General features: G+C 44.0%; 1 protein-coding gene across 6 annotated transcripts in view; it reads right to left on the bottom strand.

Annotated features, from left to right (window-relative positions):
* TNFAIP8 (TNF alpha induced protein 8) overlaps window positions 1-19522 on the bottom strand; it is a 133917-nt gene that overhangs the window by 32581 nt on the left and 81814 nt on the right. The window contains exon 3 of one of the 6 annotated variants that reach the window (XM_085009414.1): window positions 9210-9624. The exons of 4 other annotated variants lie outside the window; for them this stretch is intronic. In XM_085009414.1, coding sequence (XP_084865540.1) covers window positions 9210-9282 — 73 coding nt within the window. In that variant the 5' untranslated portion in view covers window positions 9283-9624. 6 annotated transcript variants of the gene reach the window in all.

The raw sequence follows: 19522 nt of genomic DNA, 5'->3' as shown, positions 1-19522 counted from the left end.
AAAATTTCTTGTTTGCCAAACAGGCACAAGGCAGGTAGAAAGAGCTTCAATGCCAACTCTCTAGGCTTTGGTTCCTCAACTCTAACATGATAAAGGTTAGATGAAAGGACCTGCAAAGTTGCTTTTAACTGTAAGTCATGGTGATTCTACTCACACTTGTAGGGGAAATCATTTTAATTACAAAAGGCTTCTCACTGTAGAGCTTCCTTAAATATTACAGATAAATGTTATGATTTGATTTTTTTTTTTAAAGATAGCTTATACTATCTTTTTTTGTTGTTGTCTTTTTGCCTTTTCTGGGGCCGCTCCCTCGGCATATGGAGGTTCCCAGGCTAGGGGTCGAATCAGAGCTGTAGCTGCCGGCCTATGCCAGAGCCCACAGCAATGCGGGATCCAAGCTGTGACTGTGACCTACACCATAGCTCACGGCAACACCGGATCCTTAACCCACTGAGCAAGGCCAGGGATAGAACCCGCAACCTCATAGTTCCTAGTCAGATTCGTTAACCACTGAGCCATGACGGGAATTCCCAGTTTATACTATCTTTTTAGCCACAATCTACTGAAGAAAGAGAAGTATCAACCATGTTGATCTCACTGTTTCTCAAGTCATTAGCCTCTTTCTCATATGGATGGAAATGTTGACAAATAAATGGTTTGTGGCAAATCCAGCCACTGCGTTCTTTTGAAATGAAATCATTGGGTCCTGAGACTTTGTCTTACTCTACTGCATTCTCTTTTACCCACTCACTTTTGGGCTACTTCCTAGATCATCAACAGCCAGGAGCAGGGAATTTAATCATCCATGTTATACTGGTTGTTCCAACAGCATCCTAATATGAGGACAAGAAAGTCGTGATGTAAATCCCATCTGATGGACATTTCAGAAGTGAGGAAGAAAAAGGCCCCAATATAATTAAGCTTAAAGAGCTGGGGGTGTCAGGCAAGGCCAGGTTATCAGTGATGTCCACTGCAGAGGAGACAGTATGGCAGAGATCTCGAAATGGATTTTCCATTTTTAGTCCTTATCAGCATACCGCACCCAAAGGCTAATGACTACATAAAAGGAAACACAATGGCATCAAAGTCCAGTGTTTTGGAGCATATGCTGCATCTTCTACATTATATATGACATTAAGGTCAGCCGCACCAAGGGCCACGCATTTCATCAGAGCCAAACTACTGCTTCATTCCCTGTGCTAAGCAAGGATGGGGAAAGGGAGAGAAAAGGGGAGAAGAGTCATGCTGAGCAAGGAAAGTGATTATATAAGCTGTCACCGCATGTGAGATTAAAACCAGGAGGACACTGCCTGGTGTGGCAGCTTACGTGATACCACTGGGTGTTTTGATTATGTAAGGGGATATTAATAGTTACCAACATGAAATGACTTTTCTATGATCAATACTCTGACAGGTATTGGTCCCATTTGTACTGGTGGGAGTCTTTACTTTTTGTGTCCTTGAAGAGTTATAATTCCTAGGAGGTGGGGTGATGCTGACCATGAGGTCCCTGGAAGGCTCTGAAAGGGGCCCAGTGGCACATGAGCTTAGGGGGGCGACGCTCAGGCACACTTCATCCTGGCCCTTGATAGACTTCAGTCCCTTGACTGGCAAGTTGATTGATGCAGATGGGCTTCCTGAAAACCCACCAGGAAATGGGAATCCCAGCTCTAAAAGAGTATGGCTAGATGGACTCAAGATTACCTGGAGCTCAGAGAAACCACTGCACAAGCATTGAGAAATAGGTTAGGCGCCTGTTAAATGGTATTTAAGTCTAGGAGGGCTACAATTGAGCGTGCAAATGCCTGTGCAGGTACCCAACAAATTACCATATAATAAGGAGATATGACGGATTGAGTGAGGAGAACATAAGGGCGCTCAGAATCATTCACATGTGATCCTGCAGATTTTAAAGAAACTTGAAACTCCATGGATGCTACAAAGTTACCCAGTTGCGATAGTGCACATGTAACTGAAACTTGCTTCACATCACTGATCTGGGGAGTCCACGCTCTCCAATCACAAGCTGGTCACTGGCACAGAAAGTGAGGTCCCTCTCTTGTCCCATTGCACTCTTGTCCCTCTTGCTTCAGTGGACTCCAGGCACCTCCCGCTAGCCCTTAGCTTGGATTCTGGGCTCCTAGATCTTCTGCATCTGAGGTGGAAGGAGGGGCTCAAGACCCCCTGCCTGTGTGCCCGGGCCCTTCTCTTTCTCCTCCCAGACACCTGGTCTCTATGCTCCTGGCTTCTCAAAGTGGGGAGCAAGCAGACACAGGACCACAGAAGGCATCCTCCTGAGTGCCAAGATGACTTGAGGATGAGGGATGAGGGCAGCTTTTGGACATTCCCAGAAGTACCCCATCAGGCTTGAAAGCACAGATTCTAGGGATAGCCAGCTTCCATTCAAATCTAAATTCTATCTTTTGTCGGTTTAGGCATGGTTTTTAAACTCTTCAATCCTTAGTTTTCTTAATTGATATGTGGAATTGAAACAAAGGGTTATGAAACAAGTATAAAAGAAGAGATATACATATATATATATATGCATATGCTTAGAACTATGGTGGCACAAGAAAGCACTCAATACACTTTAGTTTCAAAATAGTTTCTTCAGTCGTCAAGGCAATTTGAGATGCTCACAAGCCACATTAGGCCCTGACCCTAGTGATGACAGACACTGCTTATTTTGCTTCTACCATTTAAAGTACTTTCATGGAAAACTGAAGAAACACTAAATAGATTTGTCTTCTAGGTTTGGAAGGCATTATTTCTGTAAAAGTGAGACTAGACACTTTGTTATACAGCACAAATGATCACAACCTTGTAAACCAACTATACTTCAATAAATCCAAATATTTCTCAAAAAAAAGTGAGGGGGCTATATAACTTCTAAGTAGCACTTTAAAAGTTTCATATCAGGTGATCTCATTTTAAATTGATTGATTTGGTAATACTTTACTAGGCCCTCCCATATGAGAGGCCCTAGATCAAGCGAAAATAAAATAAAACATGTCCACATCTTGCTTTCAAAAGAAGTTCATAATGGGAGTTCCTATCATGGCTCAGCAGAAATGAATCTGACTACTATCTGTGAGGATACAGATTCGATCCCTGGCCTCGCTCAGTGGGTTAAGGATCCGGTGTTGCCGTGAGCTGTGGTGTAGGTCGGAGACATGGCTCAGATATGGCACTGCTGTAGCTGTGGCACAGGCCAACAGCTACAGCTCCAATTCCACCCCTAGTCTGGAAAATTCCAAATGATGTGGAGGCAAAGTACAAGAATCCTAACAACAGTAACACATGAAAACATGGTACAACTGAGGGTGAGGCGAATATAGGATATTTTGGACACACTGTGAAAGATCATCTACTCCAAACTGGGTACAGTGGGAGAGAGTACCCACTTGAGGAGGGGCAGAGAGTGATCCCAACAAAGGAAATGACACTGGTTGAGGGAACAAGGAAGTAAAGAAATAGGGCACCACCAGGGTTGGAGGAACCAGTCCGGGGGTGTGGTAGATGTTGGTTGCTATTTTGGTGAACCACGTCAGAAGTTCTTTCCTATTTCTGAAGAAACCCTCATATTGCAGGTGGTCCTTGGAGTCAGATCCCCTAACTCCCACTCCCAAACTGGAACCAGGAATTCCCTCTCCCAGCGACAGCAAGGGTCAGAGACACGATCTAGCATGGACAAACCTGCTGGCTTATTTCTGAAATTTCTTTTCTTTTTTCTTTTCTTTTTTTTTTTGCTTTTTAGGGCCACACCCACAGCATATGGAGGTTCCCAGGTTAGGGGTCAAATTGGAGCTACAGCTGCTGGCCTATGCCACAGTCACAGCAACGCAGGATCCGAGCCACGTCTGTGACCTACACCACAGCTCACAGCAACACCGGATCCTTAACCCACTGAGCGAGGCCTGGGATCGAACCCGCAACCTCAAGGTTTCTAGTCGGATTCATTTCTGCTGTGCCATGATGGGCACTCCTGAGGTTTCTGAATGTCAAGGATGACCAACTACTCATTCACATTTGGAGTCCCAGCAGTGACAGTAAAAAATGTAAAGTAGGCAAAGGCCATGGGGAGGTCCTGACCAGGCGATTCTTGGCTGCATTTCCTGATGCGTTTTTTCAGAGGCGAATTCTTTTTGTGAATGTGTGAACCACCCCATATACTTTCAATAAATTCTTCTGCTTGTGATAGCAGGAATCAATATCCATTTCTGGCAACCAACAGCCCTGATGAAGAGAGGTGGGAGCTTGAACGGGGAGGGGGGGGGGGGCGGAGAGGAAGAAAAGCGGATATATGCACAGATAATGAGAAGCATCAGGTGTCAGCTGGAAGCTGAAGATAAAGGAGAGGGCAGGGTCAAAGACAACTAGGAGATTTGCAGTTTGGAAGCCCAAAAGACTGTGGTGAAATATTCACAGAAGTATTCAGGGAAAATACAAGTGAAGGATCAGATGTGTGAAGAGTACGCAGTGATCAGCTCACTATGGGCTTGTTGAATTTGAGATACCTGTATGATATTCAAAGCACGTGTTTATCTGGACTCATAGACACAGAGAACAAACTTAGGGCCACCAAAGGGAAAAGTGGGGAGAGGTGATAAACTAGGAACTTGGGATTAACAGATACATATTACTATATACAAAAGTAGATAAACAATAGGACCTACTATATAGCACAGGGAAATATATATTCAACATCTTGTAATAAACTATAATGGGAAAGAATCTGAAAAAAATATAAATACACTGAATCATTTTGCTGTACACCAGAAACTAACACAACATTGTAAAACAACATTTTAATAATTTTTTTTTTAAGACGTTCCTTCATGGCTCAGTGGTTAACAAATCCGACTAGGAATCATGAGGTGGCGGGTTCGATCCCTAGCCTTGCTCAGTGGGTTAAGGATCCGGTGTTGCCGTGAGCTGTGGTGTAGGTCACAGACGTGGCTCGGATCTGGCATTGCTGTGGCTCTGGCATAGGCCGGTGGCTAAAGATTAGACCCCTAGTCTGGGAACCTCCATATGCCATGGGTACAGCCCTAGAAAAGATAAAAAGACAAAAAAAATAATAATAGTAATTTTTTTTTTAAAGCATGGTGTTTACCAGGTCACTGGCAGTAAAGCTGGCTCTTAGAGAAGCCCACAATGGAGGTCTAGGAGATGGAAAAGAAACAGCGAGAAGAAGGAAGGGAAATCAGGACAGTGTAGTCAGAGGAATTAAGGAAGGAGTTTAGGGTTACAAGGATACTGTTTTCCTAGCATTAATGCTGCTGGAAAAAAAAAAAAAGTCAAGTAAGATCAAGACAAAAATATGAATGCTGGGTACTGGTAATTTTAGCACCTGGGAAATCACTGGTGTTTTGGATGATTTCAATGGAGTGGTAGAGAAAAAGACTTCAGAGGAGGAGGTAGGAGAAAGAGCGAGAAAGTAGGAACCACGCAAAATTTAAAAAACAAAACAAAACAGGTTTTATTGTTTTTTTTTTTTTTTGTCTTTTTGCTATTTCTTGGGCTGCTCCCACGGCATATGGAGGTTCCCAGGCTAGGGGTTGAATCAGAGCTGTAGCCACTGGCCTATGCCAGAGCCACAGCAACACGGGATCCGAGCCGCGTCTGCAACCTACACCACAGCTCACGGCAACGCCGGATCCTTAACCCACTGAGCAAGGGCAGGGATCGAACCCGCAACCTGATGGTTCCTAGTCGGATTCGTTAACCACTGCGCCACGACAGGAACTCCCCAAAACAGGTTTCATTTTAAAGGAGAAATAAATGTTTAACATTGAACAAAGTATTAAGGATTAACTTGAGAGACTGGAGATCATTCACTCATTTTATAAATATTTACTGATCACCTTTTACTGTGTAGGTCTAGGAGGCACCCTGGGGAATAAAACAGACATGGTCTGGCCCTCACGAGCTTGTGTTCTAGAGAACAGACACTAAACAATGTGTTGAACACGAGCAAGGAAATGACTGGGTGCTCTGAGAGCCGTAAGGGGTCTTAATTTAGGTTGGGGGTTCAGAAAAAGCCTCTCCAAAGAGCTGAGCACATAAAGGGGGTCAGGAAGGGAGAAGCACACTTTGGACAATAAGACCTGCATGTGCCAGTACTCCAAAGATGGGAGCTTGCGCCCATCTATATGCAGAAGGGAAGGTGCCAGGAAAGACAGGAAGCCAACTGGTACAGTGAGGAGCCCAAGGCAGAAGGAATGGCCTTCATAGCAGGAACTATGCCGGTTCCACAGACACTGGGAGGGTGGGTGTGGGTGAAGGTGAGTCTGTCAGTCTGCAAGCAGGAAGTTGAGGGAGTTGTCTGATGGTTACTGTTTTCTTTGCGAAACAGCAGGTCTGGTGAGGCATGAGAGAACTGGGAGAGGTGGTGGTGGAAAGTGCTATTATGGGCAGGAGAGGAGGAGCTGAGCTCACTCAGAGCTCAAGCCTTTTGAAGCACCCCCTGCTTAATAATGGCTTCCTCACTTTCTAGTACCAATGCTTCAATAACCAGGACTCCTTGATGCTTGGCATTAGAAAGATCTTAACAGATCTTAACTGCCATTCAATTTTCCTACTTCATCACTAAGTGATTTGCTCAGTAGGAATCAAGTAAATGCCAAAAATATGGCCATCAACCTATCTCTTAAGTAAGCCCTCATCCACTGGCAACTGATGATATTCTTTCAACAGCTTTCACCTATTTAATAAAGTCTATCTCCTCCTTCCTGTCTCTTGCTTTCCTATTCATATTTTGCCTGGATATCTTAAACTCATTCAACTCTTTATAAAGTGAGGTCTGGGTTCTTTTTCTCTGTTTAATACTCAAGCACAATCACCTATTCATTTGTAAGTAGGCAAAATTAAATCAATTCTTTAGGAGGTGGCTATTAACCAAGGATGGAGATTCAACAACTCCTGGCACAGAGTCAAGTACGTCCTAAGCTATGATCGCTTAACAATATCCCCAGTCATTTTCTTCTACATTCACTCACATACACAAATATGTTGGCCTCCAAGGATTTCTGAGTCTGACTTGGTATTTTTTTCAGATTCGACCCCAAAGTATATTAGTCTCTCACTGCAGTTCAGAATAATGACTTAAAAGTCTCTTCCATTACAGCAAATCAGGCATGAAGCATCCAAAGGCAATTTTCTTGCAATGCAGACATTGTGAAGAGCTTGTGGTGAGCTCTCACTAAACAGGGTAAATAAGTCCATAAGGAGAAAAAAAAAAAAAAGCTAAGGAGAGGGGCCAAGATTAATAAGGATAAAGTATATAAAGATAACGGCTTCTTTCATAGACATCTGAGTAGTGGTAGCTAAACAGAGGGTTCTAGACCATGGCCAATAGCCAGTCTTGCAAGAATTGACAGGAACACACACGAAAAACACACATATATACAGACACTAGTCCTCTATTTCCTGGCAGAAGCTACCGTGATTCCACTTGTTAATAAAGTATTTTTTCCATCTTCCTCAACAGGTATCCCATATCCTACCCTAAATGCCATCAATTTAAAACTCTAGCACGTCATATTATTTAAAAAGAAACATTCCGAGCTTTCTGAAAAAGCAGAAACCAAAAAATAATTTGCTACACATCTGTAGGAAGTAAATGATGGCAAGTGGAGGGGTAAAGTGAGGAACGGGCAGGGGTGGGGCAGGAAGACATGCATTAAGGGACCTCTTCTCACTCCAGTTTTCAGGCTTGCAGTGGTAAGCTGGGCAGGAGGGAAGAATGTGGGTGCTAGTAGAAAAATGTATCATATGTTCTGGGAGACTGCTTTTCCACCTTCTCCCCACTCCCTTTATATCAAAAGAACAAGAAAAAGAAAAAAGAACAAAAAACAAGCCTGGGAGAAAAATACCAGTTCAAATGCTGCTCATAATTCATACAAAAGTTCACCACTGGATTCTCTGAGCCCATTTCCTATGTGCCGTGGACTACTTCTGACTTACTGTAAATTGCCATTTAAAAGACAGAAAAGGAAAGCGTCCAGCAGCAGGACAGAGAACACAGCAGCAAGGAAACATTAACCGCCCCCCCAGCTCCACAGCAAGCTCAAAAACAGTGCTCCTAGCTGTCATTTTTCATTCACACCAGCCCCATATTTCTATTACACAAGCCTCTTTTTTACTGACTGCTTCCCTTGCAGGGCACAAGGTAAATGCCAGCCCTTTACTTTGGGAGGGGAATCAATAAAAGACAAGATGAGGAAAAGAGTTTCAAGGGCTCCCTCTGACTGATATCTAGCAAATGGAGAAATGATGGGGTTCCTTTCTGCTCCTCAGAGCTGCCCTGATTGACTTGAAAGTTACCAGTTTCTTAAGAGGCTACTTGAAACGAAAAGAAATTTCAGTCTCCTTTCTTATTCTCTAATTTTCCCCAACCATCCCCACTCCTACCTCAACTCACAAGAGGGCTTTTGTATACATGAAGCTTCAGGAAACAAAGCATACAAACACTCACGCACAAATAAACTCCCCACACTAACACCCGCGTATAATTGTGTTTGGGTTGGAGCTTTTCCAGCCCTGTCACCCGTTCTCTGTTAGGAGTAAGTGAAACCCTTGGCTTCGGCAAAGTTAGAAACAGACAAACTCAGTTTCAAGCTGCACAAGGCCTCCCTCATATCGTGCATGCGCCCCCCCCCCCACAAGCCCCCAACAAAATAAATCCGTGGCTAAAAAGCCAGCAAGGAAAAAAAGAAAAAAGAAAAAACCTACTCTCCGAATAAAAATTTTTCACTTCTCCCCCTCGCTTCCCCTTTTGGCCGGAAACACAGCTTTTCCAACTTCTGAAACCCGTTTCAAGGGACCCTAGACTCTTAGGGGTCCTCTTCCAGAGGATCCGGCTTTCAACTGTCCTGATACAGGCAGGCAGCGCTCTTCCAAGGATAGTTTGCTTTCTTGGAATCAATACTGGGGCCGTTTCGTTTCCAGGGAAATCTCAAAGGCAGCTTTTCTTGGGCTGGCCGAGCTAGGTCCAACTCTCCCTCCCCTCTCCTCTGAACGGCCGCTGGTTGACAAGGGTACAGGGTTCGGCGCATTCCGGTCTAAGGGAACTTCGAAGGCGCAGGGAAAGCAGACAAAGTACCCATCGCTCCCTTTTAAACTCCCGTCTGGTCCCCTACTCCGCACTACGTCCACATTCCTCCGCAGAACTTGGTGGGAGCCCCCCATCGATATCAAAAACATACCTTCCTTAGATTCTTCTGCTTCGGAGTGCATGGTGTCAGGGTGAGCAGCTGCAGGGGCGACCACCGCTGACATGGACTCGGACGAGCTGCAAATGTGCTTGGACGCCAAAACCCGCACACGACAGAAAATAAAAGGAAGGAAAGCCACTAAAATCAAAACCTCCGCGGGGCGGGAGGGCTGGTTCTAGTGCAGGGATTTTCAGGGGGAAAGTTCTGCAGAGTGACGAATCGCGTCTCAGTTGGGCGGCAGGAGTCCGCCCCCGGGGCCCGCGCGCCCCAGCCCGTCGTCGCCGGGAACCAGGCGGCTGGTGGCTGGGTGCATGCAGGTGGGGCTGACTCTGCGCTGGGGCCAGCACGGCAGGGGCGGGGGGCGGGGGGGACCTTCAGGGTCCCAGACCCGCCATGCCTGGGAAATCTATACACAGGGAAGAAAGAAAGTCTCATCTCAGCTCGCGCTGGTGTTTTACATAAATCATAAATGCATAGGCAGGCACAGAAATGCTTCTGAATCTTTAGGTTGCTTTTTTGCAGGCCCGTGTAACTTTCCGAATCTCAGGATCTTAGCCGCCCAAAATGAACGCTTTTCAAACTGCTCGGTTCCGTACGTTACTTTTGGAAGAAAGTAATAGGGATATGGATCCATGGGGCTGGAAAGACCTGCTTCACAAGCCCAAGATGGGGGGCCTTTTGAAGAAAGAGTGTGTGGCGGGGGGGGGGGGGCCCTCACCCCTTACCTTTGCACAGGAAAAGCAGACTAGGCGGTTTACTCATGCAGTATAATCAGAGCGATCACTCTTACTCAAACCCGACCAGGTGAACTACCGCCTCTGCAGCTGCCCCAAGGGCCCTCCGCAAAGGAAGGGGAGGACTCCTCCCAAGGAACTAGTAACTCCTTGGGATTAATTCCACCCAAAAAGCCCCAAAGAGGGGAGATATTTATGCTTCTGAAATGCTGACAAAAGCTGGAGAGCCTGGAGAACAGATCTCAATTCTGCCCCCTGGTCGTGTCCACAAGCTCCTACAACTGGCTGAATAGGAGTCCTCAATCTTTCCTTGAGAAGTGGGGACAGGGGCTGGCACCCACATACCTGTCTTACTGAGGTATTTTGCAGAGCTCTAGTTTTATTACCAATCTAGGGCAAGAGATCCTCAAAAAACATACCTGAAAGATCCATTAGGAAATTGTGAGAAAAGTTACATTCTTTTAATAAATTTATTTTCCAGCTGCTTTCTTTTTCTTCATTTCCTCCCTTTTTTTAATATGGGCAAAAAAAAAAAAAAAAAAAAAAAAAAAAGCAAGAAGAGAAGCTCTACAGTACATCAGGAAGTTCAGTGAAAAGAATATACAAAAGATAGACATTTAAATAGACATTTCTCCCTCTCCTCCTCTGGAAAAGGAGGATTAAAAAAAGTATTATGTATTATACAGATTTATGTGTTGTATTAAGTAAGGTAATATAAGCAAAAAGTGATATGAAAACCGTAAAATCCAACACAGATTATTACAAACTACTGCACCATTAAAAGGTAAATTTTTGTAAAAGATGCTTTTGGGTTTTATTTCAATATTGACTGTGAACAGACAAAAGGGGGGTTTATGCTATTCACAAGCAGTGAAGAAGTTATTATACATATTAATATAAGGCTCTAGATATTAAATCACTTCCTACTGCTGAGAGATTCTCACATGCCCAAGACACCAAGCAAAATTTTATCTCAGTTTCACTGAAAGGGCAGGATGATGAGAGGAAGACATAGCCAGTCAGAGAGGAGAAACATCTGGAAAATATCAGTATTGTAGAGCCTTCCGGAAAATGACCTCACTACCAAAAGGGTAAGAGCTGCACCCTTTTGAAAGTCACAGTTAACTGTGAGGTCCCCTCTGCCACACGGCCTCCTGAGCTGGCTGGGAGGTGCTAAGCCTCGTACCTTCCCTCTGTAACTTCAGACTCGTGGGGGAGACACGAAGGTCATTCTGAACCCAAAGAAATGCTCCCTCACTGGTCAGAATCCACCTTCCCTGTCTTATCCAAGCAGTCATTCTGGGAGCCTCCCCAGCCCACCAAACACCTACCATCTGTCCTTTCCCTCCCCGCCCTCCCAGCAGCCCAGACTCTCACAGATGTCCACCAGGAACCCCTCAGGATCTCACCAGGGCTGTCAACTCACAAAGATAGCTCCCATTCATCTATAATTGGAGTAAGATGCAACACCTTTTCAAGGTGATGATTATGCAAATTCACACAACCCAAATTCCAGGCCCCAGTAGCCACAGGAAGGACTCACTTTCACCCTGTTCTTTCAGAAAGTACCCCCATGAGAATGATTTATTAATGTCCTTTTGCAAATCCAATTTAAGTACACACCACATAAGGTGTGTTAAAATACAGGTCCTTAATGTCCAACTTGTTTTTACACTGGGTTCACCAAAAGGCCTTCAGCCCTGCTCAGGTCAGCCAAGGAGAACAACTGCTGAATGAACAGTTCAAGCACTGCTGTGTCAGCCGCCTAATTCAATTTAGAGTCATTTTAGCAGCTAGGTTGATCTTTGAACTTTCTCTGTGATCCTCAGGAAACCTGGCAAGAAACTTCTTTTATATTTAAATGTAGTCTGGCAGTCACCTTGGGGAAGAATGTCCTGATGGAACTCAAGAGCAAGGCATGCTCCGTTTATTTCAAAAGATGGTATCATAGCTTCTCTCCACTGTGTCTTACCCTCCCTACAAAAACCACTCTTCTTTAGAATCCAAATTTCTAGAATCCAAAGTGTCCATGTCTTTCTCAGAAGTTCTACAGACCTGTGTTTCGCTGTTTGGAAGCATTTATTTCTATGTTCTGTGGCTAACTGAAATTGTCTCTCAATTTCCTTAGCCCCCTAAAAGGAGAAACCAGCTGATTGTGTTAGTAAAATAAAGTATTAGTTCAGTGTCTGCCTTGAATGAGCTCTTTCTGACTTCTCACTTCATGCCTCCGAGGTACAACCGTATAATATGTAACATGAGAAAGTCAGTTAAACGGTTTATACATTTTGTATGTGTTCTAGGAAATCATCAGAAAAACTACCCAGGGCTTTCTATGTTTATTTTTTCCACAAGACTCTCTGGTAGTAGCCTAAAAATAGTAGATATTCAATACATATTCATTGAATAAGAAGAAAAAAGATTACATGGATAAGGATGCTCCACAGTCCTCATATATAACCTCAAAGCCACTTGCCCCTGGGCAAACTACCCTGTCCTCTCCCACCCCTCCCCATCCCTCTGCAGGATGGTAACAAAGATTCTCTGATTCTCTGCAGCTTCCCTGGTTGTCTTCACTACCAGACAGATACTAGGTCAGTCATTTCATCTTGATTTTGCTCTGCTTTTGTTCAAAAGGGGATTGGTTACTCTTCTGCCCTAGTAAATATGCTCCAGTGCATCATAATGATGTTATCTCCTGTAGGTAGAATCTGGTCCCTCGTGTATGTTTAAGGAATACTCCAATATTACCTCTTACTGTGGCTTGGAATATGCTAGAAGTCACATGACAAGCTCTTATAGACCACATGATACAAAATGGCAATTAAGTCAGCAACACTTCTCATTTAATACCGAACCGCATTTAAATACTGTCCTGCAGGAGTTCCCACTCTGGCACAGTGGGTAAAGGATCCAGTGTTGCCTCAGCAATGGTATCAGTCGCAGCTGTGGCTCAGATTCAATCTCTGGCCCAGGCTGCCATATGCGGCGGGTGTGGTTGAAAAAGTAAACAAATAAAAATAAAATAAATAAATACCATGCTGAGCATCTACCCATGACTAACAGAGGATCTCCTACCATGTGTGTCAAGATGGAAGAGTTAAAATGCTAAGAGTCTGGTGGTTTTTTCCATGCAGTCAGTCATTATCAAATATTTATATGTGTGACATGCAAAAGGGCTCTGTGCACCCGGAGCATACTGGTATGATTTTGGTCATTTTAACTACGTGAGTTCAACCTTCCAAGCTACCTTGGTTCTAAGGAAGATTTACTAACACTCTATCTCAAATGAACTTTATCACAGAGCAGCAGAAAAATCTCTTCAATTATACCTCAATAAAGCTATTTTTGTTGTTGTTGTTAAAGCCTGGGCTTTGGGCCTTTTGCTTACAGCTGCCCTGATGTCTGCTAAAAACAGGGGATGTCTCAAGTTTTCAGATTTACACAGAAGAGACCAGCAAAATTGTCAAGAGGAGGTGCAATTCATCCAGGAGGTACCACTTACTGCGCTCACATTCAAGAATGTTGTAAGTTCTCTGCTGTGAAAAAGACTAAGCATCTCTATCGACTTGTTATAGGCCTATAGCTTCTAGGCTATAAAAACCTCATGTCACAAAAACGGTCATTTCATCAATATTTTAATTTCTGCCTGGCTGACAAGAGGCTGAATGTATACAAATAACATCATAGGCCAGGGCAAAAAAAGAGTTGTTTACTTAGTATAAAAAGTGGCTTTCTTCTATTTGACTTTGAGGCTTTCCTCATCTTTTCTTGATTATGTCTATACCATTAAAAGTTGTAAGAGCAGAGTTCCCATCATGGCTCGATGGTAAATGAATCTAAGAACCATGAGGCTGCGGGTTCGATCCCTGGCCTCGCTCAGTGGGTTAAGGATCTGGCGTTGCCATGAGCTGTGGTGTAGGTCGCAGACGTGGCTCAGATCTGGTGTTGCTGTGGCTCTAGGGTAGGTTGCCAGCTACAGCTCCGATTAGACCCCTAGCCTGGGGACCTCCATATGCCGTGAGTGTGGCCCTAGAAAAAGACCAAAAAAAAAAAAAAAAAAGGTTGTAAAAGGCTTCTATCATCCATGTATAAAGTTGGCTTTCAGTTCCTCCCCTCACAGGAGGGTCTGTGTTCTTGGTGTCACCTGGTTGGGGCTGCAGACTTTTCATCCTTCTTACTCTCCTCAGATACTCTCTTACATTTAACCTCCCAAAAAGAGGGGTAAGGCTAAATGGGTGCCTCCCCACAGCTCCTGCCTGGCCCAGGTGATCTTGCTCTCCTTGCCTTAGTGAAGTTTTATTCACTAAAAGTGGAGAAAGGGCCACTCAAATGACAGTGAAGGTCACTTATGAATCTTCTCAGGAGGCTAAGCCCTGAGCCTCAAGTGGCTGGTACTGGGATGAGGTATGGGGGGCAGGCGAAGAGCGGAAGAAGCCTAAGGATGAGTGTGGTGACGGAAGAGTGGGAAAACTGCCTCTCGGGACCTGTCTCAAAGTCTCATTCCCTATGGCACTTTCCATTTATCCCTTGGCTCACTAATACTCTGGGTGCGGGTAGATAATTCTGAGGGGATGGGAAGAAGGGCTGACATAAGGGTGAGCACCATGTTTCCTAGGCTCTCATTGTTTTTCTTCCTCTCCTAAGAAATTTTTCTTGATAAAAACCTTTAGCAGATGATTACACACACACACACACACACACACACACAAGCATGCACACACACACGAACGCTTAAAATCAGGTCTGAAAAGATTATCTGAAGTATTTATGGCCCAGGGTCTTTCTTTCATGATACTTAGCTATGCTGCCTTGCATTTATACAGGTTTTATTCAGACTTCCCAGTTAGCTCCCTTGGGTCATCATACTCATTTTACAGATATGTAATTAAAGAAAGGGAGGTTATTCAATTTGCTCAAGGTCACAAAACTAAGTCATAATGTTCTTCAGACTACAGTAAATGCAGACTAGGCCTCCTGCCTCCTATATCCAGACTTTCTCACTCTATTAAACCACTCATGCAAAATTCACATGCTTTATTTAGCAGAGGGATAATTCAACGATTGCTATACTGCGAGATCCCCAAAGAGCTGGAGCTGGCCATGATTCTAGCATAGACCACTTAAACCACTCTGTTTGAAGGCTTAGATGACAGCCTCAAATCAAAGTTATTCCATTCCTGATATTCATTGTTTTAAATATGCCACAAGGTTTGTGGGGTTTTTTTTGTTTTTGCTTTTTGTTGTTTTTGTTTTTTGGCTTTCTAGGGCCACACCTGTGACATATAGATGTTCCCAGGCTAGGGGCTGAATTGGAGCTGCAGCTGCCAGCCTATGCCATAGCTACAGCAACACAGGACCCACGCCACATCTGCGACCTATACCACAGCTCATGGCAACAATGCCAGATCCTTAACCCACTGAACGAAGCCAGGGATTGAACCCGCATCTCATGGATACTAGTTGGATTCATAACTTGCTGAGCCACAATGGGAACTCCAAATAAGCCATAAGTTTAATAGCTTCTATTTATTAAGCTACATGAAACTATAAATCTCTTTTTTTTTTTTTAAATTAAAAGTTAGGCCAGGACCCTGACCAAACATCCATAGATGTGAGGTTGCCAAGACCAGGGAAAAGAACACCAGACTCAGTTGGGGTGAACTGGGCCTGATTACCATAAACCCAGTAAGCACTGCATCATTTATGTTAGGATTTTTTTCTCACTTTTCTTCTAAAAATGGGCAAACCATTGAAGCTCTCTGACCTTCTGTGTGCACATCTATAAAATGGGGATAATGCCACTTATTCAAGGTAGTAACAATAATGAAATGAGATTGTGACAAATAACTGAAAACTATCAAGTCGCCTTAATCACTTTTCCAAATACCTTCCTGAATAGGGCCAGATTATTTTAGTTTGCGGAGCATCTACCTGGAAGCCACAATGGCCCTGCAGATATTCCAGACAGGTGTAGCAATTTAGTGCGTGTGGTCCAGCGATGGAAGGTGAAAATAAAAGGGGAGAGCCTCACCGTTCCCAGGTTATCGGGGTCAACATGGATAACCTGAGAGGAGCTACAGAAGGGATTCACCAGGAAGAAGAGAGGCAGGGCTGACACTGGTTCCAGAAGGCAGTGGCACACCTGACCTCCGCATCCCTGGCTTAGCTTCTGAAAAAGAGCAGGATGAAAAAGTGGTCAGACATCACAGCCACAGAAACTCAGGCTGGGAAGCAACCTTAGAGGTCATTTATTCTAATCCTCTACCTAGCTGTGAAGTATCGCCTAGACTCAAGTCATAGGAAGCCAGCAATCATCCAGAATTTCCTTGATTATCTCTATTAACAGAGACTCCTTTAACAGACAGTCCACTTCCTCTCTGATCATTAGAAAGTTCTTCCTTAAAATGAACTGAAATTCAAGTTTAAGGGCATTAACATTCAAACTACTTCCACTCGAACCATTGTCTTTACTCCTGAGAGCAAGGAAATAATTTTGTGCTGAGAAAAATATTTTTAAAGTGAATTTTCTTTTTCAACAACCTAGTGAAGACCCCCCTCCTACTGCCGAGTGATTGCAGTTGAATGCAATCTAAGGCAGTTATGCAACTTTCCAGGGCCAGCTACACATCTGCTATTGATTATGGTGAAGAATTCAGAAGCAAGCAGCTCTGCTTGAGGTGGCAGCAGTGACAGTCTCTTTTCTTCTTGATGTGTTCACTCAAATGGAGTAGAAAACGAAACCCAAGACAGGGCAGGTAATGGCCCAATCTGATCACATCTGAGCAGTTAGGAACTTTGCACAGGTTTGTGAACAAAATAGGAAATCTACTAGAAAACAGAAGTTGTGCTCTTATGTGGAATGTGGACCACAGACTCCTGGTCTGAGATCTGTTTGAAAGTCTAATCCACTCCAAGTTGTCAGATTTGGATTTTAACACTGAGTTTCTGACATAGGGAGAATCTCTATTTAATATTCGCACCAACTCGTCGCTGTTTAAAAGACAGAAATCGCTGGGCGGTGAAGCTATAGGGCTATTGAAGGCTGCCAAGGGAGAGTAGCTAAGGCTGAAACTTAGCAGACAAACACAGCAGGTGGTGAAAATGTGAACCACAGCAGAACTTATCCGAACAGCGTTTCAGGGGGAACGGGGAGGCTGTTTTGCAGGTAGCACTGAAAGGCAAGGATCAGAAGTTTCTCCATTATAATAGGTTGGGTTACAAAACTGGGTTATTTGGCTTCTCCCAAAAGAAGAGCTATAGAAATATTTAACAGTTATGACTCACAAAGTTGTAAATATCACCGAAATGAATGTATTTTCTGGAAAACTGGAAAGATGAACAGTGTGCCTGCCTACCTATCTAAATAAGACTTTATTAAATCCATTCGTTTCCTAGCAGAAACAGAAGAAAGTTAAAAATCACTATCTTTCTGAATCTGAAAACCTTTTTTTTTTCGTCTTTTTTTTTAGGACATATGGAAGTTCCCATGCTTGGGATCAAATAAGAGCTACAGCTGCCAGTCTACACCACAGCCACAGCAATGCCAGATCCCAGCCGCATCTTCGACCTACACCACAGCTTACAGCAACGTTGGATCCTTAACCCACTGAGCAAGGCCAGGGATCAAACCTGTGTCCTCATGGATACTAGTCGGATTTGTTTTCACTGTGCCACAATGGGAACGCCCTGAAAAATCTTTCAACAGAATTTTTACCACTGAATTCAGCAATGTCCCGTTATATGCCATTTAACTTTCTTAATTTCAGTTATGTAAAATCAGTGCAAAACAGAAAGAGAGGAGTCCCTATTGTGGCTCAGTGAGTTAAGGACCTGACTTTGTCTCTGTGAGCATGTGGGTTTGATCTCTGGCCTCGATCAATGGGTTAAGGATCCAGGGTTGCTACAAGCTGCAGCGTAGGTCACAGATGCAGCTCAGATCCCACGTTGCTGTGGCTGTGACATAGGCGTCAGCTGTGGCTCCGATTCAGCCCCTAGCCTGGGAACTTCCATATGCTGCAGATGTGGCCATAAAAAGAAAAAGAGAAAAAAGAATCGAAATGGTATATCAGGCATGAATAAATGGTTTTATGCTGCAGAGAAAGCATGAGACAGCATTGGGACTCTCCTGGTCCCTCCCTGACTATTGTCTCTGCATTGGCTCTCACGCTGTGAGAAACTCATGCACTGATGGTTAATGTTGTGTTGAAGGCTCTGCATTTTCTCATATCAAAGTACCTCTAAAGACAACTATGTGGTCCCAAAGGAATAGGAACCTGTTCCAATGTAGTAAGTCCTATACTAGAGGACAGTGTGTTATTCTCCCACCTGGTAACTTCTCAAAACATTTTTAGGGCACAGTGGAAATGAGTCCTACTAGGAACCATGAGGTTGTGGGTTCGATCCCTGGACTCGCTCAGTGGGTTGTGGTTCCAGTGTTGCCATGAGCTGTGGTGTAGGTCACAGACATGGCTTGGATCTGGCATTGCTGTGGCTCTGGCATAGGCTGGCAGCTGTAGCTCCGATTGGACCTCTAGCCTGGGAACCTCCATATGCCACAGGAGCGGCCCTAAAGAGACAAAAGACAAAAAAAAATTTTTTTTCAAAATTTCAAAAATAATATTGACCCCACGCAATTTTTACTTGACACATGACGACTCTGTACTCTTAACCAAGTCGGTACCTTAGATTCTCATATGTTAGAATGATGTGGTCAGAGTGGGTGAGAGACACTTATGATTTTAGCCCTGAGATTCTTCATTTGTTTGCCATGGTGCCTGAAAGCACTACAGCAAACTCATGGGGGTGTTGCAGGATATTTCAAATTTTTGAGGAAGACACAGCATTATTCAACATCTCTCAGACACTGTGTGAACTACTAGTTCAAGGCAGTTCACAGTGTAACGTGAGACTGTGCTATATTACTTTTGATGACATCACTGCTTTGCGAAGCTAGGTTGTTGGCAGTTGCTGTACTAAAAAGCAAATATTATGTGAAAAGTAACGTGAAACAGGAAATTAGGGTATGTGATCCGATCTGAGTTTAAGGTTTGAGAAATTGTGAAGTGGCTAGTGATCGATTTATTACTTCACAGCCCCCAATTCACCCTTCATTACCTGCTCTGAAAAAATAAAAGTGGAACTTTATGTATTTTTTCTTCTGCCAGCTGATACAGTTCTAAGCTTTGGCAGTGCAGTGCTATGAAGAGACATTATGGGAAGAAGAACTTTTGGGAGTTCCTGTTGTGGCTCAGTGGTTAACGAATCTGACTAGGAACCATGAGGTTTCGGGTTCGATCCCTGGCCTTGCTCAGTGGGTTAAGGATCCAGTGTTGCCACGAGCTGTGGTGTAGGTCGCAGACGCGGCTCGGATCCCGTGTTGCCATGGCTCTGGGGTAGGCTGCCAGCTACAGCTCCGATTAGACCCCTAGCCTGGGTACCTCCATATGCCACAGGAGCAGCCCTAGAAAAGGCAAAAAAAAAAAAAGAAGAAGAAGAAGAACTTTTGCTTCCTGGTTCTGGTGCTCTTGGTGCAAACTGCTACAAGCATACACAGCTTCGCTAGCCTCCAGT

The sequence above is a fragment of the Sus scrofa genome, chromosome 2, assembly GCF_054392235.1.
Source record: "Sus scrofa isolate SSC_HxYL_T2T_F1_AM1 chromosome 2, Sscrofa_HxYL_maternal_Yorkshire_Landrace_v2.0, whole genome shotgun sequence".
Lineage (NCBI taxonomy): Eukaryota > Metazoa > Chordata > Mammalia > Artiodactyla > Suidae > Sus > Sus scrofa.
The sequence above is the reverse complement of the archived record's forward strand: the minus strand, read 5'-3'. Positions and strand labels throughout refer to the sequence as shown.